Below are 27,611 nucleotides of genomic sequence, written 5' to 3' on the forward strand. Positions count from 1 at the left end.
GGAGGGAGGGACGCTGCCGAGTTCCGCCCTAGCAGCTATGGCCGCGTAGCGTCTCCTCGGCAGCCGCGCTCGGACATGGGCCTGCCCCGGGCCGGCGGGCGGAGGCAGCGAGTCCCCGCGGCGGTGAGTGCGCGGCCGGGCGGCTCTGGGCCGGCGGGGAGCGAGGCCTGCGGGTCTGGGGGACTGTGGCGGCGGCGGGAGGGGCGGGCGCCCTTGGAGGGATCCCCGGGCCCAGCCCCGCCGTGCCGGGGGAGCGGCCCTCGAGGGGCTGCGGAGGGCGGGGGAGCCGGTCTGGGCCGGCTGGGAGAATCGGGCCTGGCCCGGCGGGCAGCCGGCGGTGTGACCTTGGGCAGCCCGCAGTCCCTCAGCCTTAGCCCGGCCAGGGCGAGGAGCGAGCGGGGCCGGGGGAGCCGCAGCGCAGCCCGAGAGCGGCCGGAGGAAGATGGCAGGGAAGCGGCGCTTCCCAGAGTGCCGCACTCCTGCGGCCGGCGAGCTGCGGTGTCATGGAGACTGCACAGCCGGCCGGGCCGCCGCAGCGCTAGTGACCGCCCGCCTGGAAACTTGAAGGAGTTTTCTGCCTCTCCGTCACTTCCCCGCCTTCTTATCACCTCTGCTGTTTGCCTACGCTTTGCAAATGTTCGTTTATCTAAATAACAAGTAGAACTATTTGTGGTTTTCGATAGATAGAATGACTTTCAAACTTCCTGCAGAAAATCCAGTGTATTTCTTTTAAAGAAACTTTGTGGTGTCTTTCTTTCACCTCGATATCAGTTAAACCGTTGGATGGTGTTCTGTCAGAGGGTTTTCTCACGGTGTGGAGAGTCCTTGCCTGCCTTGGCAGTGCAGGTTGGAGCAGTTTCAGCAGGGTTCAGCAGAGACAGGGAGCCCCGTGGTGTGTTACTGCCCTGGTGACTGCTGGCAGCCAGAAGAACGGTGAAAGTTTGGGTACTCTTTGTGAGCATAATGGGCTTGCTATAAACAGCCCCAATCGTTATAATCATCCTATGCACAGTAGGTTACAGGACACCAGGGCCTGTAGTATTAACAGTACCAGAGCTTGGAAGAGAGCTAGAGGATTCACAGAACTAAATATACTGATTGTGTAGTTCAGTCGTCTTAAAATTCTCAGTCTCTAGACTCTCACTGATAATCTTAACAAAACCAACTCTTGTGTACTAGGTGCAGACAGTAGAACTTAATTCTGAGTAAACTGAGTAACCTAATGCTCATGAGAAATCCATTTCTCATTTGCTCAAGTGCTAGAGACCAAAATAAGTGAATAATACTTTATTACGTACCTGAATTGGTGATGCACGGTATTTATGTCAGTATTTCACACTGTGTTAGTGTGTGTGCTGCCTGCAATGTAACTGCTTCTCTGCGTTGTTCTTGGTGTGCTCATTCCACTTAAAGCTTACTCATATCCTTAGTAGAACTGACATGATAATTAGGTGTTGAAAAACCTGTTACCAACAGGTATGTTTCCCTGTCAGGTTAAAACTATCCATTCTAAGTATGTCAAATGGCCACAAACATACAAGCATAACTTCACTTACATTTCTGGGATATTGGCCTGGTTTTTAACACTCATAGGTATTAAAAAGGAGCTTGAGATAACACTTCAGCTGGGGATAGAAAAGGTCCCAGGTTTTGAGTTTGATCCTAGTTTTTAAGAAAACAGTTGACAAATCTGAAATAGGTTGTTTCTTCTTCCTCAGAGGGTTGACTAATAGTAGATTTGGCTACTACATCTTCTTTAGTCCCTTGTATTCCTGGTTTTATGATCCAGGTTTCTTTTATATTTATGAGTTCCAAACTCCATTTGTGCGACTTATTTTGCTGTATTGCTCCATTGAGACTAGGTCAGTTAGCAGTCAGATATCTGCAAATATTTGTGTTCAAAATCAGATGGTAATATTTATCTATGAAGGAGCTGATTTGGATTCTGAAATCATGGTCTTCCCAAAGCTTGCTCAAATATGAAGGAAATAAACAATGTTCATTTGAGTATAAGGAAAAATTAAGGTAAATCACATCTTAAAATTTAGTAGAAGCTTAAGAAGTTTTAAGGGTCCTTATGAGTTAAGACTGAGCAGTCAGCAGTGGTCAGCCTGTAGTAGGTAAAATCCAGTTAGGGGATTTTCGATGCATAAACCTGAAAATGTTAGTTACAGATCCAAAAGTAAGATTCTGTGTAGAAGAATGTCTTAGAAACTGCAACTGAAATCTCATATCAACTGATGACATATGCTGTGTGTAATTCAATGAAGTGGGTGGTTGAGAATTTGATTTTAAAAAATTTAGAAAATGTTGTTCCTTATCCATTCTTACTCATTTCACTGCAGGATATTGTATGAATTGTGGTGCTGTGGGAGGTCAAAGAGTAATACCTCATTCATCAGCTACCGTGGTTAGAAGCATGTTTTGAAAAAAGTTACCGCAATTTCTTCAAAACGGAAAATAAAAGTTCAGCAGTGAACTTGCTGGCAGTTTAAAGACATGCAATTATAACTTAGTGACCATAGGAAAATGTGGAAAGACAATTTTTGTTTCAGACCAAATCTCAGAGTTGGCTTTTTTCAGTAGTTCTGCATTTGTATGGATGATGTTCCAGAAGAGCTGCCCTTTTCAAGGTGTGTCAGCAGCACTTGAGAATTTACTGACATCATTAAATGGTTCATCTTCCACCTAATCTTGGGGCTTTTTTTGCTCATATGCACACAGCACTCTAATGCTATGTGCATATCTTATTCAGACTGCGTATTTAGTTACAATATTCTGTCAGAACACAACCAAATTCTGCCACTTAAGATTAAGAAAATACTGGTTACATAACAGAGCAAACATTGAAGATATATTTGGAAAGGACTTAAAGCTTCAAAGGAAAAGTCTATTTACAGTTCCACTGAGAAAAAAAAAAGCCAGGTAAAGACATGCTCTGAAGTTAGAATGAGACAAGCAATACTAAAATCCTAATAAGAGTGAAGCTTTTCTTTATGAGATGGCAAAAAGTATGTCTTTGTTTTAGGCTAAAAGGCTTTTGTATTGGAAAGATCTTATTTGAGGCTGGGGGGTGTCTGTGTTTTGTTTCTACTGAATGCAGTTCTTATGAATTATCTGCCTTATTTCCAGCACCTAATAATCTCCCTGAAAGTTAAAATTTAATATAAGATGCCTTATATAGGAAAGACAATGTTTTAAGATGAGTGAGGTGTGGGATATATTTTTAATTTTATGTATTAAAGATAGTATTGAGGACTGTATTATTCACTTTATAGAATTATCCTGAAATGAGTCTCCTAAGGGGGAATTTTGGACAAGTTTTTCAGTTTTAAAAAGCTGATACATCATTGGAAATTAGGAAGTACAGCATCCATGTTCAAGCAGTAAGTTATTTTGCTAGATACTGTTTAATCTGACGTTGACATGCCAGACCTTAAACCAAAGGTTTGTGTTAACTTAGTATCTTTATTTAATAACCAGTTTCCAGACTAGCAATTGTCAACCTAGTAATACTGTGTGCAGTAATGCTTCAAGAAGTATAACAGCCATGAGCCTTGGAAGGGATCCCATTCCCACCTTGGCTTCCCATTCTTGACTGCACATGCCAGCTGCTGCCCTTGCACAAGCTGTGTAGCCTTTCTGCCTCTTCAGCAGGCTGAATTGGCTCAGTAAGAGGCTGGGGAGGCACCAGACCAGCATGAGAAAGAGAGAGGGAAATTGGGACCACTTCATTTGGTGGCAGTCAGCTACAGATTGATTTGGTCAGGTGAAACTTCCCTCTGAGGTCACTGGCTGGTTGTTTTTGGTCACACTTGTCATGCTGGTCATCACATTGAGAGTGGAAGGGAAATGCTCTACCTTCGTCTTGTCAAAAGCCATGTAGTTTTTCTCTGCTAGGAAATAGCTTACTTGCTGATACAATTTGAGCATGTTTCTTCTGATGAGTCCCCATTAATTTCTTGAGTATTGCTTACATCTTAATGTCTCACCACTTGCTTGTGAGGGAGCTCAGTTCCTCCCCTGCCACCTCCAAGAGTAAAATAGCTAACTGTGTACTAGATGCAAAGAGTTTTAGTTGCACTATCTGCAGGAGACTTCATGGACTTCCCTATCTCCCATAACATGATGTAATAGTTCCTTGTGACCAAACTCTGCTTAACTATTTCATGGCTACCTGGAGAGCACTCTCAAGTGAAAGCACCAAGTCAGTGGCACCAAGGAGCTGAAGACCTACAGTATGTTCAGGAAGTTCCAAGTTGACGTTAATGGTAGCAGCCTTCCTGTTCTCAGCGTATCTTTTAGCAAGACTTTAGAAGTCATTTTTCCAAAGGGGTAGTGTGTATTTGCAGAGTACAGAGGAGTCAGCTAATTTTTGATAGTACACTTGCTGGCATTTCAGTAGAATAAATTTGCTGGATATGATGGTTTTGAACATTCTTGAGTCAGCATTTCTTTTTTTTTTTTTTTCCTTCTGTTAGCAACATATTGCTGGTTGTTCTTGGTAAATTACCTAAAGTGATTTCAAACAATTCTGTCACTTTGGGAGGATTAATTTATACGGTTAGTTGTTCAGACATTCTGTTTGCTAGCTCACGTGAGATGAATTAGGTAATAAATCTGCACATGTAACTATAACTACTGTATTAAGAGTAATTAGAATATAATTAAGCTCTTTCTACCCTTTTTTCCTCCTCCAGAAAAATATTGGTAGAGACTTCTAAGAAGCTGTAACATCCTAGGAGGAACATAAGTAACAACATTAACATGCCTGCTGTGGCATCTGTACCTAAGGAGCTGTACCTCTCTACTTCATTGAAAGATCTCAACAAGAAGACAGAAATAAAGCCTGAAAAGACAAGTACAAAAAGGTATATATGTTATAACTGATTTTGAATTAATATTTAAAGTATTAGTGGTTCCAGAACAAATTTGTTGTGGTTCAAAATTTCCTCCATTATTTTTGCTAGATATAAAATCTTCAGTAGTCCTATGTATAGATCTCAGCTGTCACATTGGATATGATTACTGCCTTCAGAAGGTCACTTGGCTTACTGCCAAAACATGTCTTGGACAGAGCACAATGCCCATGAAAATCTGCATACTTGAAAGGCTACATAATTGCAAATCCTTAAAAATGATAAAACCTTCAGCAAGTGTGTGAATGCTTTGCCTCTAGCATTTTTAGACAATCAGTGATTTAATTTTGTCTTACTATGAATTACTTTTTTGTAGAAAAAAGAGTTATTCTTAGAAAGGAAGAGTACCTTTTTCTATATCTCACTGTGGTATTAAATTATGGCAGACTTTAAATAAGGCTGGTAAACAAACTAGCAAAGATAAACATTATGTGGAGGAACATGATTGCAATTCATATTTAATGAAAGCTTTATATTAAGGTGGTAAAATCAAACACTTGCTATATGGGTGAAGTCTGTAAACACTTTAAATGGCACATTGTAATGAAAAGGTGTTTGGGGACAAGTCAGCAATCATGTGCTTTACTCTTCTTTGGTTTCAGTTATGTGCAGAGTGCCCTTAAGATTTTCAAGGCAGCGGAGGAAAGCAGATTGGACCGAGATGAAGAAAAAGCTTACATCCTATATATGAAATATGTGACTGTTTACAACCATATTAAAAAGAGACCTGATTTTAAGCAGCAACAGGTATAAAAGCTTTCTGACTGATCTTTTCTGCCTTGGTCAAAGTATGAGAAGTACAGAGAATTACACTAATGCAGATTCAAAGGATCACTCTGGTATTAAGTAAATGTCTCACTTATGGTGTTATTTTTTTTCTTTCCTGTTTTTGACAAGTCTGGTGTTAATTGTTTTTCCAGTTTTCTTTTAATGAACGAACTATATAAATTGTCAGATCTGTGAATATTTTTTCATGGAAAGGTATTCCTGTAATTTTTCCCAGTCAGACTTCTTTGGTGAAGTTGCCTTACGTAGCCTTTATTTATCAGTGCTATAAAACAGTTTTACTTACAAACTCAAGTTTGAAAGGAAAATATTTCGATTCAAACCAGTTCCTTTTGTTGGCATTAATATCATTATAAAACAAATCTTCCATATATCAGTGACTTTTGACATGCATAGAAGTAGGCATTGTTAAACTGTATTTATGCATTGTGATGCTTGTCATTCTAGGATTATTTTCATTCAATTCTGGGACCTACAAATTTAAAAAAAGCTATTGAAGAAGCTGAAATACTGTCAGACAGCCTTAAACTCAGGTATGTAATACAGTTGATGGCTAAGACATTGTTCCTTGAGCAGTACCTGTGCCAAAGTGCAGCTTTTCATGCTATTTAGTAGTAAGCAGTTGCACTTGAGTAAACCAGAGGTACCTGAAACTCTTGAGAGTTTAAATTTATTCCCAGAAGTCTTCTACTAGAGATAATTTTCATTGCCACACACTCCAGTAACTTGTCACTTTACACATTGTCTACTAAATCCTGGTAACTTTGATTTGCTGACAGTGCCTCCTAGTTTTGTTTATTGACTAATGTAAAGAAACCACAAGATTGGAAGTACATATACAGTAGAGATGATCAGAGCAATTTCCTCCTCAGCCTTTTAATCATAAGGTCATCTGAACCCAAATATATTAATGAACGTTCCTAGTAATCAGATACGTTAAAAAGTCCTCCTAGTCTGGCTGTTGTTTACACTAAGAAACGCCAGGTTTTGATTCTCTAGCCACACCTTTTCTCTGCCACTTGCAGCCATGTATATGGAATGCACAGTTCTGCCAGTATGTAAATGAGCAGATGCTAATGGACTTTTGGGTACCTGACTGACAACTGTCAAGTTATATCTTTGTGCCATAAGCCATGAAACTGTGTTAGTAACAAGTTGTAAGGTAGGGTCTATATTTAGGCAATATTTAGCACAGTACTTCTTACTTTGAGCCTTCTCTGCTTCTTGCATCTTTAGCGACTCTTTCTCACTCTTAGCTCTCTCTTTCTCTGCAGCTGGGCACATTGCCCTTCACAAGTGTCATGTCCCACCCCATCCCTCCCAAGTGTTCTTGTGAAAGCATATTTTATGCCCTTCAAAATGCTTAATCTATAAAGTTAGTTTAGGTGAACCATGAGTGTAGTTACATGTATGTGAAGAGGGACTTTGCAAAGATATCTCATGGTACTGTGTATGAAACAATCTTTAGATTTTCATTGTTTAGGTGAGTCTTACAATTCAACAGAGCTACAAATTCATTCTAAGAGTAAACATGGATAGAATTATAGAAACTCAAAATACAGAGAGTTGTTGTTTAAATAACTTATGTCTTTTAATGAAAGGAACAGAGTTTTGAAGTTGATGGAGTAACTTTTAACTACTCTGGCAAAATGTAGAAATATTTAAAGGTAATAGAAATGAAACATGACTCCTGTGTAACTACAGAAGAGGTTTCAAGGAAATTATTTGTATAATTTCTTCCCCAGGCAGTAGGCCAGCAAATAGTTTGAAAGTTAATTGTTAACTAAAAGTGGAGCTGCTGAATCAACACTTGTATAGGGGCAGGAATACCTAGATGAATGACACACTTTGTGCTTCAGAAGCATACATGGGAAATTGATGGATAAATATTTCATATTGACCAAATTAAACTAAAATCTGAAATATGCTCTAGTGCCATTAACTCCAAGTAGGAACAAAATGCTCAGTTCCAGCTTACAATGCTTTTGCCAAATCAAGCAGCCTGTTTAAAAACTAAAATTACAGACTTGCTGCCTCCTTCCTGTTAATGGCCAATTAATGCAGTAGACATGGAGGTGGAATTTGATTTAATGATCTAGTTTATTAACACAGTACTTTTGAAATGAAATACAGCTGTATTGTCATTGTTATTTTAACCCTCATTACACAACATCCGGTTAAAATGAGCACTTACTAATACAGTTCATGTTTCAATTCTTGGTTCAGTCATCCAAATTGTTAGGTCAAACATTCTTTTTTTGTTTTATGATACTAGTAACCCTTAAACTTCTCAGTTGTATTAAATACAAGTAAATACTATTGAACAGTGATGTGACTATACAAACCTCCAGTGGGTGATCTAAAAACTGGAGATCACTGATCAGTGGAGATCACTGGCCTACAGTAGTTATCATGATTGTCCTTCCAGTGGCAAAAGGCTGGGGAAGTGATTTTCAAGTCTGAGGCTTGGCTTTATGAAAAGAACAGCTGTATGCAAGACCTCAGTCCCCCAAAACTCCTGAGTGTACATGGTTCTTGCCTTGGCTTCCCTGTAGGCCCAGTGTTTGAAACAAGCACCAGGCACACGGGTGAGCACAGAATGGATTTATAGAGGCAGCTTACATTCTGAAGGTGGCTACTATATAAGTAGTTCTGATCCAACTTTTCAGGAAAAGGAAATTTAGGTAACTGAGCTAACTTACTCCTCACCAGCTCCATTGCAAAACAAAATAAAATACCTGGGATGACTGTTGTAATACATTGGAGTTTACCTGTAAGTCACAGGTGCCTACGCTTTTCTGTGGAAAATGAAAAACATTTAGAGATAATATAGCTAAGCATGACCCCAGGTCTAGAGACAGAAAAACAGCTTTACAAGCAGTGGCTATGAAATAGACTCAAACCAAAAGTGGGAGAAATAACACCATGTAGTTAGGAAGGAAAATGGAGTTTGCTGGAATACAAAAACTGACGGTGCTTTAACTTTTTAAAACTTTAAATGCTTCTTTTTAAATTTCTGCCTGAACACTTAATGATTTTGATATTAATAATCCAAAGTTAGCAAAAACACAATATTGGAAAAAAGGCACTTTTTTTTCCCAACAGATATGAGGAAGCTGAAGTTCGGAAGAAACTCGAAGAGAGGGACAGACAAGAGCTGCAAAAAAAGCAAGAACCAAAAGATGATGGAAAGAGCTCAGCCAAAAACTCCTCAGAAAGTGCTGTGGATTCCAAAGGAAAAAGCCAAAGGGTAAGTGAAGATGTTTACAAACTCTCTAATTCAGTCTAAATGTATAGTTTCAATCTAGAATTTGGTCTTTACTAGTAGCTATTTCCAGTTCAGAATCAAGGTGAGGGTTTTTTTGAATTAATTTACACTCTCCATAACCCTTCTGTGATATTTCTTTGAAATATGTTAAGTACTACCAGCCTCCAACTCTTGTAAAAGATAGACTGAGCTTTATTGTGAAGTCAAATTCTATTTTATGCTAGAATTAGCATGTGCAAGAAACTCAAGATAATGGTGATAAACTGATGGTAGGGATAACATGTCTCCATTTTAGGGGAAGATTGACATTTTAACAGTAATGTGGAAACACTTATTTCTCTACAAATGCTTCAAGAATTTCCTCTGTTAGATGATGGTGCCCTAGGCTGTATTGCCCTTTTAACTGATTTCTGTCTAGTCAGGGCAGCAACCTTTGTCCCTTTTGAGTACATTTGCCAACACATCTTCAGAAGCAGCTCTCTTGTGCTGTGTTTCTTCCTGTGGCTTAACTGTCTGACCAGTTTCCTTCAGGCTCTGTGAGATTCATTGTCTGTTGGCCATCTTGGTTCTGAGCATTACACATGAAACTTTTTTTTTTTTCCCTTATAACAGATTAACGGTGAGACAAAGCATTCACTGGAAAGAAAGGATCAGTCTGATAGCCTGAGTGGTAAGAGATGCAATGCTCACACAAATGTGAAAAAAATTTCTGTATGACTGTGCACTAATCACCTCACAGCTGCAATTCTTCTCAGCAGTTACTTTAGAATATTTTGATGAAATTCTAGTATCTTGCATTTCAGTTATAACAAATTAGTAATTAATTAAACTTTGTATTGAAGCCTTCTTTACTTTTCATAAACTTAAAAAGCTGTAGTAAGTTTTTCAGCTATTCAATAATTAAAGTTGAACTAGTCCTGAAGTGGTCAAATTAGAAAGAAAAACAGCCCCTCAGCTGATAGGCAAGGCTGAAATGTGATAGCTTTCTCAGTTAAATATGAAATTTTTCCTTTCCCCTCAAAATCTTCTGCTTTTTGTTCATGTAGTAAGTATGTGAAAATGTTCTCTAGAGTTGAGGAACATCTGCAGCATGTAGTTCACAAATGCTTGCCTATATAGCTGGATTTAAATAAGACCACAACAAGTTAAATTGGTGTATCACTGAAATATTCAGTCTAATTTAGCAGATCAGGTGCTGATCCACTGCAGCAGTGGGAGCAAAAGGTTTACATTGTTCATTCTGTAATGTCTCATGTCCATGACTTCATGGGACTTTTTGTTCTGTTTCATCTGTTTGCAGTCTGGATTGCACCAGTTAGTCATTATAGCCATTCATAGTTATCTCCATTTATAATATAGCTTCTTAAATGTAATTGCTTCTCTCTTTCAAGGAGCAGTCACACCTGAGAAACTGTTTGCAATGATGTCAGACAAAAATATTGAATTGCTTATAATGGATGCTCGAAGATTGAAGGATTATCAGGAATCCTGTATTCCAAAATCCATCAGCGTCCCAGAAGAAGCTATCCGTCCTGGGTATGAAATTATGTTAAATGATAGTGAAATATTTAATTTTCTAAAAAATGACGTGCTTTTAAAGCTTGTACACCTAGTATCAGAACCCCTGCTGTGTACCAATGGATGAGATGTATCTGCACAGCTCTGTTCTTGTACTGACTTGAAGACAATGCATCTTTATTTTATCCAAGCACATAAACATGGATTATATATTGCTGGACAAAATGTTACTTGTACATGAATCTTTATGCATTTTAATACATTTCAGAGATACTGCTAATCTGATTGAAGGTAGACTCCCAGAGGATTCTAGAGATTCATGGAAGAGAAGAGGACAGTTCCATTATGTTATACTGCTAGACTGGTTTAGTTCTGCTGAAGACTTAAAGCTGGGAACAACTCTTCAGAGCCTGAAAGATGCACTTTTTAAGGTTGGCAAATTTCATCTTTTAATTCATTAATTAATTCATCCTTGCAAATAAGAAGGTCTTGAAGCACCTGTATTTAAAAAGTATGTGGAGGCCTTACTGACACTTCAGTTGGTTGAGTTTTGAAAGCCTGCTTGTTTGGATAGCAGAAGTGTAGTTTGAAGTTTCACATCATACTCTAGTACAGGACAGTATCATTTATTAAATAGGTAAACAGCAAAATGATCCAACTCACCTCCTCACCAACCAGCTCACCAACTTAGAGTTCCTTACCAACAGAGTTATTTGGGAAAGTACTTCTAGTAGTGTTTCCCAGAAGCAGTCCCCTCTCTCCTGTACTAGCAACAGTAATCCTTTATCCCTGGAACTGGCTGGCCAGCTGCTCAGGCAGGCCAGAGAAGGGCAGTTGCTTTGCAGTCCTGTCAGCCAGGTAGGTCCTACAGTCGAGGGGCTTCAATGAAGGAGGCTCCAGAAATATTTTGAGCATGGTTAACTTTTCTGCATTATTGAATATAACTTCTAAATAAATATTAATTTGAGTTGCATCAGTGCAGGAAGCTTACAGATTCCACAGTGAGTAGATGCCCAACATTTTTGAGTTAAACTCTGGCTATGGCTATGTTGTCCCTCCTCTCTCTAGAGGTGGCTCTTGTGAAAGACTGCAAATCTTTCTGTTACCTTGACATTTAGGACTGAGGTTCCGAGATAGTGCAGAGCTAGTAGGGCAGTTCTCCCTGTTTATTGCTTTACAGAATATTCTCTAAATCCTCTGTGTCTTGTTCATGCACTAATACTGAGGACATCAGGAGGAGGGCAGTCTGAAGCCTGAACTCTCAAGGGGTTTCAAAAAGTTAATGTTAGGCTTTCTAAAGCACTAATCCCTCAGCAAACATACCAGATAAGAAACTGAAGCAAGTATTGTAATAAAAATACTTTTCTGCATGGAGGATTGTTATGTGAAGTAGCAGTAAGTGGTTCTTTCTGTACTGAAAATATTCACATCCTGTTGTAGGCAGAGCCAGGAACCCAACTGTGCTGGGCATTCTCCAGACACAAAGAAGATCTCTATTTTTGCAACCTTTTTAATTCTTGTTTAAAAATCTCAAAAATAATCTCTCAATTTAATGACTAGGCACAGAAATTTCAACAACAGTATTAAGCTGTAAAAGTTTTCTTCCCATTTTTAAATCAGTTAACTCTAAACTTTTTTTTCCATACAGTGGGAAAGCAAAACCATACTACAGAATGAACCTTTAATTCTAGAGGGAGGTTATGAAAACTGGCTCCTTTGTTTTCCCCAGTATACAACAAATGCTAGAGTAACTCCACCCCAGCATGGCAGGACTGAAGCAGTGACTGTTTCTTGTAAGTATAAAGGATGACACCCCACCAAACATTTGTAGTTACTGGATGAGTCTTTACTTCATTCAGCTGTTTTTAGGAAGGTCTTGTTCTGGCTAAAAACTAAATTTTGGGTTGGACTGTGGGGGTTTATTTTGCTTTTGTGGTTTTGTTTTGAGAGCTCTTACAGTTCCCTCTTCTCCCCCCTCCTGCAGTGGATTTTACATATCCATCTCTGGAGGAGCCACCTCCTGTGCCACCTGTTGTTGCTGTAAAGCCATGTCCAACAGAAACGATTGAAAATGAAGAAATGGGAGATAGTTTGGAAGAGAGACTAAAATCACTTAACAGACCAAATATACACGATGCTGCTGTTCCAAAATCTGACAGTTCATTTGTAGTTAATCCAATGTCAATTACAAGAAGTATCCCTAAGGTAAGCTTTTTTTACCTGTTCTTTTTTCAGTTAGTATATTGTTACTCTGTTCGAGACCCACCCCACCCAGAACTCTAAATCCCCAAACAAACATACTCTGCATTTGTTTAAGCCTTGTACACAAATATATTGGTACAGAGACTACTGGTGGGCTGTGAAGCTCTGTAACTGATCTACAGAATTCTGTGAAACTAAATACACTTGACAGTATAGCAGAACTTTTCATAAATGTTCTTGCATGAGCACATGAGAAATTCAAGGTCAGCAATTGATCATTACTTCAGAAAGTTTATAAGCAAGCTTTCTACTTAAAGCACATAAGATGAAACCCAGAGATGACAGGTAAGCCATAGCTTACCTTGGCTATTCCACAGGTCTGTTTTCCAGCCACTGTATCTTCCTTCAAATAATAAAACATTTAGGTGTTTTATCACTCTTGGCCCAGTAGTGAAAGTATAGGGATTCATTTCTTCCTTTCATGTGCATAAAACTTTGTAAGAACATCTTTGTAGAGTTCTTACACTAAAAGAATGCTTTTCTCAGGAGACAAGGCTAAAAGCTCCTTACTTTCACCCTTCTAGATACAGCCTTCAATATTGATTTCATTCAAGAGACCCTAAAATGTAAGATTTAAAGACCTTATTTGTTTGTCCCTGAACCAGATGAGCTTTTACATCTTCAGAACATTCACTTCAGCATCAAAAACAACCTACAGCCCTTGATAAGAGCATAAGCTGTTCTTAAATACCCCTTCCCATCAAGCAGATCTGCCTTAAGCACATGCTTTGTCACATGACTGAGAGATCCAAGCCCAAATTAGGCTGCCTGATTGCCCTAAAACATTCACTTCGAAAGCTCGAAAATAAGGGGTTGTGGTAATCAGTGCATAATGCTGTCCTTATGGTTCTCTAGGGCTTATTAGTTCCCATCTGGAATGAATACCTAATTTTAGTAACAAGCAATTTGCAGGAGCAGATTTAATGAAATTGAAAGATCACTCTCTCTGGCAGAAGTCAGCTTTGTGTCATCTTTATTCTCTTATAAATCTCACTTAGGAAGAGCTTAGCTAAGAGAGCAGTAATCACTGTAGTGAATTTTGTCCCACACTCTGTGTTCTGCACCTGTGTTACAGGTGGATCGTACTAAAAAGCCTTCACTAAAAATCCTTGATGATAACAGAGCAAAACCTCCAGGTACAGTCAGTGACAGCCAGGCTGGTGAGAATGGAAGAATAGTTCCAGACCGCTCCACAAAGCCCGTGCTTGATGCAAGGGGTGCTCTGACAGAAGAAGAAAAAAGTCAGGTCCATGCAGAAACTGCTGCTTTGTTAGAGAAAAACAGGCGGGAAAAGGAACTGCGGGAGAGGCAACAACAGGAGCAGAGAGAGAGACTCAAGAGAGAAAAGGAAGAACAAGAACGAAAAGAGAAAGAACAACAAGAACAAAAAGCAAAAGAAGAACAGAAGGAAAAGGAGCACAAAGAAAAGTTACAGCAATCCAAACAGGACAGAGAGCAGAAGGAGAGGGATGAACAAATACAAAGAGAACAGGAGGAACAAGAAAGAGCACACAGAGAAGCAGTGGAAGCTAAAAAGCAAAATAAAAATGAACCAGAAAACATTGGTGCAAAAAGGATTGAGATTGACAAAATATCCATGGAAGAAAGAGAAAAGGGAACTCGAACACCAGAAACACAGAAACGGGCACTGGGTGATGCATCTCAGACCGTTGTGACTGTTCCAGGCAAGGTTAGTGAAAAAGAAAGATCATCATCCATTGTGAAGTAGTTATGCACTCAAATCATCCTGAATAGTTTCAATCTAGAAATTTTAAATACATAACTGGATGGTTATTTAGACCATTTTTTACATAAAAGCAGAGGAGAGAGTTAAAACCAAGACACACATTATTTTTTATTTCAAGACAAGCTTGTTTCTTGCTTGTAGGTGGGCAGCATGGAATTCCTACAGGATAATAAACTTCCCACTCACATGGAGCTAGAATGGATGATGGTTCATAGACTGCAACCCTCTGTTTCAGAAATAGAAGCCTGGTGGTATTTTCTCTCTTGTACCAGCTTGGTACTGTACGTGATGTTAGGCACACAATGGTGGTGTCAGTAGGAACCCTTTAGTGCCCCCAGCTGTAGAAATGCTGACAGCACGCAGTTTTGTTGCCTGGCACGGGAAGCAAAGCAACACCCTAATGTAGGATTTTTACTGAATACGGTGCAGTTCCAAATCTTGGGGGAGGGTAGGAGTGTCACAGTTCATTCTATCCTCATTCTTGACAAAAACTGCAAAATTTCTCAATGTACAAATCATCTGATCATAAAACAGGAGCCCCTTGGGAAGCTGAGTTAACAATGGAACAAATGTCTTCAAAACCACTTCTCAAGAACATTAGGATATTTTCTCTGCTTTTGCAATTGCAGTAGTTACTTGATCAAACTCTGATTCTTGTTTAGTCCAAATGCGTAAGAAAGCCAAAATAAATCTTCCTGTGCAGCCTTAGCACAGTCAGTCATGAGCTTTTGACTGACAGAGCAACTTCAAATAATCCCAAAGTGATGGCCTGTGATCAACCAAATTCTTGTTGGCTTCACAGTTTGCCTTTTTCTGGAGAGGTTTGGCCAGTGAGGACTAAAAGGGGAAAAAGCCTGAAATTTAACAACAAATTGTAAACCCCACAACTTTTAGGGGGAAAAGTAGCATAGTTGGAACTTTCATACTTTATTTCTGAGCTGTTGAAACTACAGAACAAACTATAACACAACATTCCATTTCAAAAGCTATTCTAGTGTATTGCCTATTGTAAATAGAAAGAATAAAAATTACCTGCCTTAACCACTTTGTTGTGGTACATGCATTTAACAACCAAAAAAGAAAGTATAACTCTGCTTTGTCAGTATTCTTTACAGACATGCTAGATGAAAATTGAAGCCTTCTCTCAAAATCTTTTGCAGCAAACGGGGGTTAAAGGACAACCAGACAGTGGAGCCCAAAAGCCAGCACCCCTTAGAGAGGATTCTGAACAAGATACTGAAAAACTTAAAGTAAATACAAATGTATTGTATGTAGCCAAAATAGTCAAGCGCAGATGCTTTGTGATTATTATATTATGTTAAATTCCACCTCATTTCAATTTTTAAAGTCATTATCTTAAGAATCTGCCATGTTTACAGTGTTAGTTTGCTTTTTTTTCATTTTCATATTCATATGAAGAAATATTTGAAACTTTCATTGGAAGTATTGATCTATTTCTGATGGCATTAACAAGCATTCTCCACACATTTGTCATCTCACGCATACACCTTCATGTGCTGCTTTGAGAGGGGAAAAAAGCTCAGCGTTATGTGTTTAACAGAAGCACATACTCCTACTATTTCCTGATTCTTCAGGGAAAAAATTGAGTTTTGAGACTTTCATGAGACTGAATGGTTGGTTTGTTTTTGTTTTTTTTTTCCTGGAATGTGTCAACAAATTTTTTTTTTTTTTAGATTGAGTGATAGAAAATACTAAATGACTGTTACAATACATTGTATTTCTGTCTATAATCAAGGATTTATTGTACTGTTTGCACTGAATCATGTAACTCCATAGAGAAGTCTCAGGCAGCTTGTTGCTCTGCATGGGTAACTATACATACCTTACTTTTCTCTTTGTTTAATAGTCCCAGCGGGAGCCATTAATGAGAGCACGAAGTGAGGAGATGGGAAGGATAGTCCCAGGGCTGCCTGCAGGTTGGGTAAAGGTAACTCCTCTTCCAATTTGAAAATCAAATTGTCTTGTGTACTTTTGTCCTGTGTTTTGGTTGTGTCTAAGTTAGATCGTGTTTTGTTATTTTTTACTCCCCTTCAACTCCCAAATGGTTACTTTCTGAATTTTAATATTATTTGTAAAGAAACTAGGACAGTTCATCTGCTGTTCCTGGTATTAAGTAGTTGATGTTAATAGGCATTTCAGTGAAAATGCTTCATTCTACTAAATTTAGTCCATTAAGTGTTGAGACCAATCACGACTACTAACATCCCAATGTCTGAAAAACTCGTGCTCTCTTCTTACAGTAATTTATAAATAGGTAAGTCAATGATGGATTTTCACTTGGGTATGAAACTATTTGGGTTTTTTTCCTCCCCAAGTTCCTGGATGAAATCACCGGAACGTTTCGTTACTATCACTCGCCATCCAACACTGTTCAGATGTACCCACCAGAAATGGCTCCTTCCTCCACCCCTCCATCCACCCCTCCGACTCGGAAAGCCAAGCCGAAGGTGACTGTTGAACGAGAGAGAGAACACTCCAAACTGAAGCGCTCCTACTCTTCCCCAGACATAACCCAAGCCATTCAGGAGGAAGAGAAGAAAAGAATCCCTGTAACTCCTGCAGTCAATCGTGACAATAAGTATGTTTAATAAGTTAGATCACAACTCAGGCAGTATGACAGCACATAGGACTTGCTTTGTGTTTAACCAGCTGAAATTCATTAATACTTTCTGATTGGGTTTGAAAGGGTGCAAGAGTGATAGGCTGAAATTTTGTTGCTAAAAGTTCAATGTATTGGGCAGTTATCTTTGAGAAATCAATATAATAGTTACGTATTAGCAGGAATTTCAGAGGTCACAGTCTATTATTGGATAACAGTTGCTTTTAAGTTCTGTTATTTGTACTGACATACTAAATTACTTCTGACAGCTTGTGAAATGCAAAGTTTTCAGAATTTAAACTGTATTAAATAAAGTCAATTCTTTATCTGTGAAGTAAAGAAACAAAGCAAAAAAAATCCCATAAATCTCACTACTGTTAATGCCTAAAACTCAGCCTCATTACAGGCCAGTATATATGGATTTCTCACTATTGCATTGGCTGGTTTTGAATACCCTATAAATGATGGTATTTGGTGCCAGGATGGTCCAGTCCCTGTGGGTGGTGGGGTGAGGTGGGGTGTCTGTTGGTTTATGTACACATCCTTGTCAAGTCTGAGACTCCTAAAAATAATTTCTTGCTTATAGACCTGTGTGTTACACTAAAGCAGAGATTTCCAGACTCTCGGCATCGCAGATTAGGAATCTCAACCCCGTGTTTGGGGGATCAGGACCAGCTCTGACAGGACTTCGTAATCTAGGGAACACTTGCTACATGAATTCCATATTACAGTGTCTGTGCAATGCACCTCACCTGGCTGACTATTTCAACAGAAACTGTTATCAAGATGATATTAACAGGTAACAGTCTCTCATCTGCCTTTGTACTTGGCAATTCAAAAAGGTCATTTAGTGGGGCTAAAGGAGGGGTGATTGTTATTTTAAGTAGGAGACAAATGGTTACTTTTAGGCATCTTGACATTCTTAAAATTTGTGTTTGTCACTAAATAGGTTTTACTGGACAGTGATAATTAAATTATGGTCACCACATTCATAAATACATGTGTACTAGAGACTCCTAAAACCAAACTGAATATTTAAATAGTTTATAAAATATGCTGAAAACAGCTGTACCTTCCGTCATGAATATGGAACCAAATTACATTGCTAACACAGATGAAAATTTTAAGTCAGCCCAACAGCCAGTTTTCCTTGGTCTAAAGAAATTATTTTAAAATTGGGATCATGTATTGAATTTAAAACAGTAATATTAAAAACCAGTTATTTGAATGGCTCAGAATTTTTTTTTTTTGTCTTTTGTTGTATAGGTCAAATTTCCTGGGGCATAAAGGTGAAGTGGCTGAAGAGTTTGGTGTAATAATGAAAGCTTTATGGGCAGGACAGTATAAATATATCAGTCCAAAAGACTTCAAAATTACAATTGGGAAGATTAATGACCAATTTGCAGGATATAGCCAACAGGACTCTCAAGAACTGCTTCTCTTTCTAATGGATGGCTTGCATGAAGACCTTAATAAAGTAAGCAATACACTTAAAACAAATTATTTATCTGTCAGATGATCAAGAGAAATAAATTTTAAAAATGCTTTCTTATTCCATAAGAAGGTTATGTTACTGTGACCTTTTATAGAAAGAAATATGGGTATTCAGAATTAAAGTAGGAATCTAGTATGAAACAGTCTAAGGTACTGGAGGAAGTGACAGAAGAAGCTTCACTAGATAACAACTGGATGGCTACACCGACACATTTAAATATTCTTGCAAATATTCAATAGTATGCTATCCTATAGATGAGACTTCTTATTTATATCTATGTTAATATATTGCTGTGGTGTTTAAACTTCTGCTATCCAGGCTGACAACAGGAAAAGATACAAGGAAGAAAATAATGATCACCTTGATGACTTCAGAGCAGCAGAAGTGGCCTGGCACAAGCACAAGCAGCTCAACGAGTCCATTATTGTGACACTGTTCCAAGGCCAGTTCAAATCCACTGTGCAGTGTCTGACGTGTCACAAGAAGTCCCGAACCTTTGAGGCTTTCATGTATCTGTCGTTGCCACTTGCATCCTCTAGCAAATGTACTCTGCAGGTATGGGGAGCTAGAGAGGAACAGCTCCTGAAGTGAGAAAGTTCCTCTTTCCCTTCATTATGATGCTACTACTTCTGCTCACCCTCTGGTTGAAAGGGTTGGTCAACGTTCCGCTTAATTTGCACTAACCAGAAACATGCACAGATCTGAATCTGAATTGTTTTTTAATTCTTCTAAAGTTCAAAGAAATAGGTCATCCCTTAAAAGTTTGAAATTAGGAGCAGGATGGAACTACTGAAGCTGCAATAGCAGCATGTATATTATTTACTTTGGTAGGTCACAGTGTAAGTATTCTGTGGTTTTAAACAAAATGTTGTCTGTTTATATTGAAGGATGTTAATTAATATATACAGTAAAATTTGCTTCCTCACATAGATTTGAGTCACTTTTCGTGGTTTTTGTGAAATGTAGGATGCAGATAGCTGATGCATGTTAACAGCCAAACATGAAAGAAACATTTTTGTAATACTTCCAAAAATGCCTGCCATTCACAATCTCTCTTTGTATTTTGTTTTAGGAATGCCTTAGATTGTTCTCCAAAGAAGAAAAGCTCACTGATAACAATAGATTTTACTGTAGCCATTGCAAAACTCGAAGGGATTCTTTAAAAAAAATAGAAATCTGGAAATTACCACCTGTTCTTCTTGTGCACTTGAAACGGTAAGGAAATGGTGATTGGTGAATATTAATGAGGATGAAATGACCAGGCTTTGATGGAGCTGGATTCTTCCAGGGCAGTAGCTGACCATTTTTACTTAGAGAAAGTTACAGATATATTACCAGTTGTAATGTTGCAAGAATTTTATTTTCATCTGATGCTTCTTTTATAAGGCTCTAGTTCCCAAGGCACTTTTACAAGTGACCTCTTGTTACTTGTGCTAAGAAACACATGGGCAAGCATTAACAAAACTGGGGTCTTTAGCTGAGATCACATCTGGTTAAAAACAGAGAAAACAAGCATGCTTAATACTCTTAAATAGCTTGTGAACAAACTGTAACTTTTAATGATGCTTTTTAATTCTCTAGATTTTCCTATGATGGAAGATGGAAACAAAAGCTTCAGACTTCTGTAGATTTTCCATTGGAAACTCTTGACCTTTCACAGTATGTTATTGGTCCAAAGACTTCCTTGAAGAGATACAATCTGTTCTCAGTATCGGTGAGTAACCATGTCACATTTCAAAATCCAGCTGCACTTTATGCCAGGGCTCAAGGTAGCCTCTGTGATTCAGCCAGGTTTCCAGGCTGCACTCTAGTTGCAGACTAAGTTGTGTCTTAAAAAGGATGATTGGTATCACATTCTAGATTGTTTTCCTAACCAGGGAAGAAATGGCAGCTTTTGAGGCCACTAATTCTTGTCTTCCATTCACAGAATCATTATGGTGGGCTGGATGGGGGGCACTACACAGCCTACTGCAAAAATGCTTCAAAACAGCGCTGGTTTAAGTTTGATGACCACGAAGTGTCTGAGATCTCGGCGTCCTCGGTGAAGTCCTCAGCTGCTTACATTCTCTTTTATACTTCCTATGAACAGCGAGCAGTGGATATGGCCACGTAAAGGAGTGCGGGATAAGGAAACTGGTTTTCTTCCTTCAAGAGCAAAGTGAGGCCCCAGAATGCATATAAATATGCAAAACTACAGCAGACATAGTCACTTGGAGGTGTGGGAGGGCTGCAGCAGGCTGTCTGCCAGCAGGGTTCACTTGGGCCTGTAGTAGTGCTTAACAATCAGAGACTGATGAGCAACGCTTGTGGTCATACTGCCATCTGTGAAACCATTTACAAGCATACTTGCATTACTGTTTATTTAAAAAAGAACTATATTTTTAGTCTGCTCCGAAATTAAATTCTAGCTTAGTCATCTGAAATCTATTAACAAGTAGTTTAAAATGTCTTAAAATCCCAAGGCATATCTTGGTTTATTTTTTTCTTTCACTGTTAATGGCCTTTTCACATTTCTAACCTTAAGCTTGATTCTACTGTGAATACTCTAGAACGATGTAAACAGTTAGGAATGTAAGTGTACATATTGATTGCATACTTGCACATCAGAATTATGTATATAATAAAATGTTGTCCTTTTTGTGAGAATCTCTAAAACTCAGAGGATTGCATTTATTTGCCAGCTCTAAGTAATTGCAACACTACTTAATAAAAAAGCAGAGCTGTATTATTTTTTCTGTTAGCTTTTGTCAATATTTGTGCACTTCAGAGTTATTCTAAACAAACAAAATTTTCCTTTTTAATTTTTTAATATAAATTTTCATGTACACATGCATTAAAAACCTTAATGAAGAAATTATTTAAAAATATATCCTGTTAAATGTATGTTTGGGTTTGGTTTTTCATTCTCAGCTTGTTGTGTAATGATCAGGACTGTACATATTAACAGTCTGAATCATATTCACACAGTTTAAGGTTCACCAGATGAAAAAAAAAATACTATTTTGCATAGAACTGATTAGTTTGAAAACTTCTTTTAGTTGCATCTTATGTATTTCCCTGCTCTGGATTAGGGTTAGTTTTCCCTTTCTGGTTAGGTTGGCATTCAAAAGTCTTACATCTTACATTCTGAGCTTTTACCTGTGTCTGTCTTGCTGATGGAATTAAGACCAATATTGATTGTTTTCCAGAGGCTTACAAGCTGCAAACAAGTCTGAAGTGCTAGAGGAACAAAAATGACATCAGTAGAACAATGCCTTTTTCTTTCTTATATGTTAATGGTCACTCCATCCTCTGCTCTCTTCTGAAACACACAGTGTGGTCTGGTTGTGTGCTTTCATTTGGGTATCCTTCTGTTAGTTCCTGAAAGGCAGCTTAAAACCACCTATTCTACCTAACCAGCAGAAAAACAAGAATTTCCAGGTAAGTGCATCTGTATGCTCAGCATCTGTGTTCTTTTGAGGGGTGCAAGGGTGTTGTCATGGAAAACAGCCCTTGGACCTTGTGCACGTGGAGCAGATGCACCTTCTTTCATGAGCTTAGAGGCTGTAACTGTCCTTTCTGGGAATCACTTCCTGAAAGACCACAACAGCTGATCAGTAGTGCAAATGCTCTAGTTTATTGATGGAACAGGAGTTGGTTAATGCTGCTGGTGAATTCTAGTTGCTGCCCTGCTCAGTGTTGGTTTTCAAGGACTAACAGACTCTCAATAGCCTTGGGAGATGTAGAAGAGGAGGTAAGCTGTGTCAGCCTGCACTGCAGCGTCTGGGATCTTGGTGACCTGTGCATCATCAAAGCTGTACCAGTGTTTGGTGACTGAGTGCTTGCAGAAGGCCGTGTAGTGGCCATAATCCAGATCTCCAGCGTGGTTCTGTAACAGACAACACAGTCTGCTAAAGCCACAGTCCTGTTCTGTCTCCTTACAGGCAGAGATAGGAACTCGCAATCGTTTTATGTATGCACTTGGAAAAAATGGGAGAGAGGGTTTTAGCCTGTTTTGGCCTAGGGCAGGGAATGTTAATTCAAATAAATTCTTTCAAACAGAGTAAATGGGTGATGATTATGCTTATTTATTTTGCAGTTACACTGGCAACCCAGCTATTAGCTCCGATACAAGTCCTAGGAGGGCCCCACTTGTTGAGAGCCATGTCCTTATTTAAAAACAGGATTCATGCAGGATCAGTCTGTGAGTTTATTCTGAAGTGGCATTATGCACCAGGAGTGCATTCTTTTAAAACTGGGATGTTGGGAAAGAAGAAGAAAATTACTTCTTTCTCTTTAGTTACATACTTTTACTGGATTATGTCTGTGGCAGGTAAAAATGCACAGAAAAACATATATTAAAATATAAATCATTATACATGAGGTCCAAACCAGCACAGGCTTCATCTGCTCCATGAGGCAGGGCATTCCCAATAAAAGCAGGAAAAACAAAGCTTACCACTACAGCACACAAGTTGTACATTGTCTTGCAAAACAATGTGGAGGTGTAGGGAGAGAGATCCAGATTGCTGAACGGGTAGCAGACAGTGGTTGAGAGTTTCCTTCTGTGCTTGTCCTGCCAGGCAAACCTGAAATGAAATTTTGAAGGATTTTAAGTGACCTTTAACTTCTCTTTGCATTGTGGTGGTTGCTTAACTGACTTTGCTAGGAGGAGGGAAAACTGTCACCTCACTACCCAGCATTTGAAAGAAAGATCTCTGTTAATGTTGAGCATTACAGTAAACTGGCAGAAAATGCACTAAACCCACATGAGATGTCTAGCAAGAAAAGCAAAGCTCTTGCTTCCTTATCCTTCAGTCAAAGCTTGAAATCAAATCTTTGCATCACTCTGTGTCCTAAACATTTTGTACTGCAGTGCCGTTGTCCACTCTTCTGTTGTGCCAGACTCCATCCCTCTTCCCTCTCAAACTTTGAGTACATCACTGCACTTTTTAACATTTACAGTGTGGCCAAGAGCTGGAGCTGGGGACCATGTGTCCTTTGAGAATGTTGAGAAAAGCAGATGCTGAATGGAAAATTAAATCATAACTTCAGATAACATAGTTCTGGGAAGCCAAATGATCCCAGAGTAGTTTTCTTTATAGGTGGAAAGTTGTTAAGAAAAAAATTTTTAGACTAAGTTCAGCATCTGGCTATGTATGTCTAGTGAAGTCTGCTAACTCTGGTGCTCCTTTGCTGATGCACTGTTTAGGCCTGAATCAGTAAAGAGATAAACAGAGCCAGAATGTCTCAGCTGCAATAATGGCAATAAAAACACCCTGCTCTTGGAGCCCAAGCCATAAGCTCTCTCACTCGCCTCAGGAACTGAATGACAGGGATCCTACAGGGCCTGTGTGAGCCACTGCACTGGGCTGTAGTCAGTCACTGGTTGGTGGAGTTTTCCTTCCCTCTAGAGAGCAGATCCCAAGTATAGTGAGAAATTTGGTGGGCTGCAGTACACAGTAAGGCAGAACACCTTGCAAGAGATTTCAGGAATGCGACTTGCATGTTTCACAGTTGTATCTCTGTAAATGCCCATTTAGCTTTCAGGTATCAAAAGTACTAAACCCACTTACTTGCAGTGATTTGTTTCCTTTCACAAAAACACAAGTGACTGTCCTTCATGTCTCACATTACCCAGGAACTGGCTATGTCTTACTCCACTTAGACTATACCTCTTTAGGTGAAAAATAATGATCTGTGGTGGTGCATGGACTATGGAGGCCTTTACTGTAGCATCTTGCTTGGTTCCACACCACTGGCAGTGGATCTGGTTGTTCCGAGTCAGTGTGTCTGGCTGAAAAAAGCATTCCAGGCAGTCCTGTCAAAGGAAAAAAAATTACTTGATCAAACAGATCTCCCTCCACCCCTGAAGGTGCTAAGCAAAGTAAGAGATGAATTTGCTGTAGGGAGAGCTCTCTTCAGAGCTCTCCTAACTGAAGGGTGATGCAGCAAGGCTGATCTTACAAATATGTCTGAGAGACAAAGCAGCCAACATTGGCTTCCTTTCTCTCCCCAAAGGGGGAAATACTTGAATGAGTGAAAGAAAGCCTCATGGGTGCTACTGAATGATCTTGATATCCCTCATCCCTTGGCAGCTCATGAACATTGCTCCTGTAACCTTACCAAGCCTCCATGGTTCTGAGACCAGTAAGGAAACCCCACTTCTCTAAGGACCACATCCAAGGCTATCCATTAGTGCCCACGAGACCAAAGTAACTAAACCCCAGCATCTTTCTAGTAACACCTATTAGTCTAAGCCACTACTACTCCAACATGAAGCAGAAACCAGTAGGAATGTGTTGGCTGTTGTACCTGCAGGGAGCACACTCTGGCAGGAGGGATGGGCAGGGAGAGGACAGTGAAGCTCTCGCATCTCTCAGTGACGGCTTTGCATCTCAGGCACCTGATACCATAACTGAGCTGTCCCTCAAACAACGTTGTTATAATAGATTTGCCATTGCTTCTCCCTGTGCTTGTTCCTGCATTAGGGCTCTTTTTTTCTTCACTTGACTATACAGAAGGAAAAAACCAACAAAATGTAGATAAGCAACTGTGGTTTTAATAGTTGCTGCCCACTGCCTGGGTAGGTGAGTAGATAGTCTTGCCACAGAACTTGGCTCTAAAATGCTGCACCTTTATTTGATGTTTCATATATGCAGACTAAGATTGATTCCTTTTCTGAGAGAAATGTAACAAAAACACAACCATTCAGACATTTGACAGCATTAACTTCTTGAAAAGCTCATTATCAGTGGTTTTGGAGGGGACAAAGACAAACTTGAGAGCATGGCAGATATGAAGATTTCAGGCAGATTAGAAAGTGGAAGAACATTAAGTGTGGAAGGAGCAAGGAGAGGGAGAGGTTACAACAGTGAAACTACACACAGCATTGCCATTTAGATTGGGGCTGCAACTTGATGGAGCATTAGACGAGAAGCAAATTAATAATTGTGTGTACATGGATATGGAACTAAGGTAGAAAAGGACCGTTATTAGTGGCCCCAGCCTGGACTTCAGAAGAGGACTAGAGGCAATTACTACATGGAGTGCAAAGTCATGAAATGCAGAGAAATCAGCTACAGTTCTCAAAACACCACAGCTGGGCTCTTACCTCTTTGAAAGCCTCGTGGAGGTCATCCAGCACACAGATGAGAAACTCCTGCGCATCATGCTGAGTCCTCTTGCTGAAAGCTGGGTACCGCTTCCCAAAGATGGAATGAAAAGCCTCAGGGGAAACATAGTCAAACTCTCCAAGCCACATGTCAGACACCAGACAGGCAAAGGCAGTTGCAGACTCGCCAATCTCCCTTGGTGAAAAGGGGAGAGTTTCAGGTGAAGTATGAAAAAATAGTGTGTCTGGCTTCAAACAGGAGCACGATACAGAGACTTAGAAAATGGGTGCAGGTACTGTACAGCTCTCACAGCTGTCTCTTGGCTTGTGAGACTCTGCAGATCCTGGAAAGTGGTGGAAATTACCATTGAGACAGCAGTGACATATGGGGTATTGCCATCAAATGGCAAAAATAGTGTGATGATGAAGGACCCAGCAAGGAGACAAAGGGCTCCCAAAGGAGAAGGAAAGCAGCTGGTGGCCAATCTGCCTGGAACTGCCTGGGGTGAGCTGGCAAGTGCCTGCCTTCGACATTCCTATGGCAACACATATCCTTTGGAAGGAAAAAAGTGCCAAGCAGAAGAATCTCAGAACTGTGAACAAACCAACTCACTCGTGCAGGACTGTGTTCCAGTCTCCTGAGAGGAAATAGTCCACGAGGGGGCTCAGGCTGCAGAGGCACTGCAGCACAGCGTTCATGTAGCAAGTGTTCTCCAGGTTCTGCAGCCCCGTGAGCCCCGGGTGCCGGCTGCTCGTGTCCTCCAGCTCTTCCTTGCAAGAATACTTCCATTTCCATGCCATCCTTCCACCTACTAGGAGAAAAATCCATAACAGTGGAAATCTAAAATGCTATGGTTTCTTCTTTGAAAATTACATTCACATTTATTGTCAATGGGTTTATAATGGTGAAGACTCTTCATCTTCCATACTAAGCTCTTTCCAGTATGGTGAGATACATCATTATTTAAACACCCCTGGTTTCAGAGTTATCCCTAAAATTCCATTCAGTCTTTTACTCCATACACAATTACTCAAAAACTACAGTCACCTGTGAATAGCCATCTTAAGCATTTTGGCCTGAACAGTGCATATTACATTATATTTCACTTCCCCCAGGGCATAGTACTTACATGTTTTCTAAACCCATAGGTTGTGGTCCAGATGCTACTATAGACAGGTTATGTTCTTTAGATTTTTGCCATAAAATATTACTTAATTCATGTTAAGAAAATTTTAGTCGGTTTTTCTGGCTGCACAAGTCTGTCCTGGACCAAACTGTCTCCATCTCCAATCAGGCAGTCGAGAGGCTGAACACAGACCCTACACCACCCACATGTCCTAACTGGTGTTGCTGCTCTCTCTCTCTTTTAGAGACTGGTATTTTTAGAGGCTGATGTTCTACTGTGAGGCAGGACAGAGAATTGTAAAACCACAGCAATCTCTAGAGCAAAGATGAGGGTGCCCTGTGAGTTCTGTCCCATGTTCCATGCTGTCACCCCAGCTCCTCCTGCCCCACTCCCCTTGTGATGTCACTTGGTTACACTGGGCAGGGGGACACGCCTGGCCTGACCTGCCTCCATCTCCCTCTCACAAGGGGAAGAACAGAAAACCTTGGGGAGAGAGGGGAACCCACCAATTCCACTGAGCAAAGAGCTTTGGCCCAACACACTTTTATCTACATTTGCTCACACTTGTATTAGGATCTGTTATTGTCATGCTCTGCTGGAATGGCAGTGATGAACAAGCATGTTGACCATAAAAGGATGAAGCTACCTCAAAACATCTTACCAAATTAGTTTATCGGTGTTCTGAAGATTTTCCTGGGGGAAAAGAAAGGTATGGCAGACAAGTGGCTTTTAATTAGGTATATTAGTGCAGTTCATCTCTGAATTCCATGCACCAC

At 39.7% G+C, this 27,611-nt stretch overlaps 2 protein-coding genes across 5 annotated transcripts; one reads left to right on the top strand and one right to left on the bottom strand.

The window, feature by feature from the left end:
- USP8 (ubiquitin specific peptidase 8) lies at nt 1-21,498 on the top strand. Of its 2 annotated transcripts, XM_085070532.1 has the most exons (20): nt 1-123; nt 4,701-4,871; nt 5,522-5,666; nt 6,153-6,238; nt 8,811-8,955; nt 9,586-9,643; nt 10,365-10,509; nt 10,760-10,922; nt 12,140-12,284; nt 12,476-12,696; nt 13,829-14,443; nt 15,661-15,750; nt 16,368-16,448; nt 16,837-17,099; nt 17,707-17,919; nt 18,387-18,597; nt 18,934-19,170; nt 19,688-19,830; nt 20,197-20,329; nt 20,543-21,498. In XM_085070532.1, exons 2-20 carry the CDS (start codon nt 4,768-4,770, stop codon nt 20,726-20,728), a joined length of 3,384 nt encoding a protein of 1,127 aa, XP_084926658.1. In that variant the 5' UTR covers nt 1-123; nt 4,701-4,767; the 3' UTR covers nt 20,729-21,498. The 2 variants fall into 2 exon arrangements, with proteins under 2 accessions (XP_084926658.1, XP_084926659.1); XM_085070533.1 differs by lacking the exon at nt 15,661-15,750.
- Nucleotides 21,499-21,699: 201 nt separating this feature from the next.
- On the bottom strand, nt 21,700-27,190 carry USP50 (ubiquitin specific peptidase 50). Of its 3 annotated transcripts, none has more exons than XM_085070543.1 (7): nt 26,839-27,189; nt 26,322-26,520; nt 25,709-25,904; nt 24,910-25,107; nt 24,270-24,415; nt 23,054-23,183; nt 21,700-22,483 (listed from the first exon to the last, which is right to left on the bottom strand). In XM_085070543.1, exons 2-7 carry the CDS (start codon nt 26,507-26,509, stop codon nt 22,319-22,321), a joined length of 1,023 nt encoding a protein of 340 aa, XP_084926669.1. In that variant the 5' UTR covers nt 26,510-26,520; nt 26,839-27,189; the 3' UTR covers nt 21,700-22,318. The 3 variants fall into 3 exon arrangements, with proteins under 3 accessions (XP_084926669.1, XP_084926671.1, XP_084926670.1); XM_085070545.1 differs by having other exon boundaries at nt 22,342-22,849; nt 26,839-27,190; XM_085070544.1 differs by having other exon boundaries at nt 22,342-22,918; nt 26,839-27,190.
- Between the last annotated feature and the right edge of the window lie 421 nt (nt 27,191-27,611).

The sequence above is a fragment of the Lichenostomus cassidix genome, chromosome 10, assembly GCF_008360975.1.
Source record: "Lichenostomus cassidix isolate B80296 chromosome 10, HeHo_3.0, whole genome shotgun sequence".
NCBI lineage: Eukaryota > Metazoa > Chordata > Aves > Passeriformes > Meliphagidae > Lichenostomus > Lichenostomus cassidix.

Bases quoted from the DNA above. Each gene is read 5' to 3' on its own strand.
- USP8 (XM_085070532.1), top strand. From the start codon at position 4,768: ATGCCTGCTGTGGCATCTGTACCTAAGGAGCTGTACCTCTCTACTTCA. The intron at 4,872-5,521 runs GTATATATGTTA...CTTTGGTTTCAG, and splicing joins GAAAAGACAAGTACAAAAAG to TTATGTGCAGAGTGCCCTTA. The intron at 10,510-10,759 runs GTATGAAATTAT...AATACATTTCAG, and splicing joins GAAGAAGCTATCCGTCCTGG to AGATACTGCTAATCTGATTG.
- USP50 (XM_085070543.1), bottom strand. From the start codon at position 26,509: ATGGCATGGAAATGGAAGTATTCTTGCAAGGAAGAGCTGGAGGACACG. The intron at 25,108-25,708 runs GTAAGAGCCCAG...CCTTCTGTATAG, and splicing joins TCCACGAGGCTTTCAAAGAG to TCAAGTGAAGAAAAAAAGAG. The intron at 24,416-24,909 runs GTACAACAGCCA...TTCCTTTGACAG, and splicing joins CCAGAGTGTGCTCCCTGCAG to GACTGCCTGGAATGCTTTTT.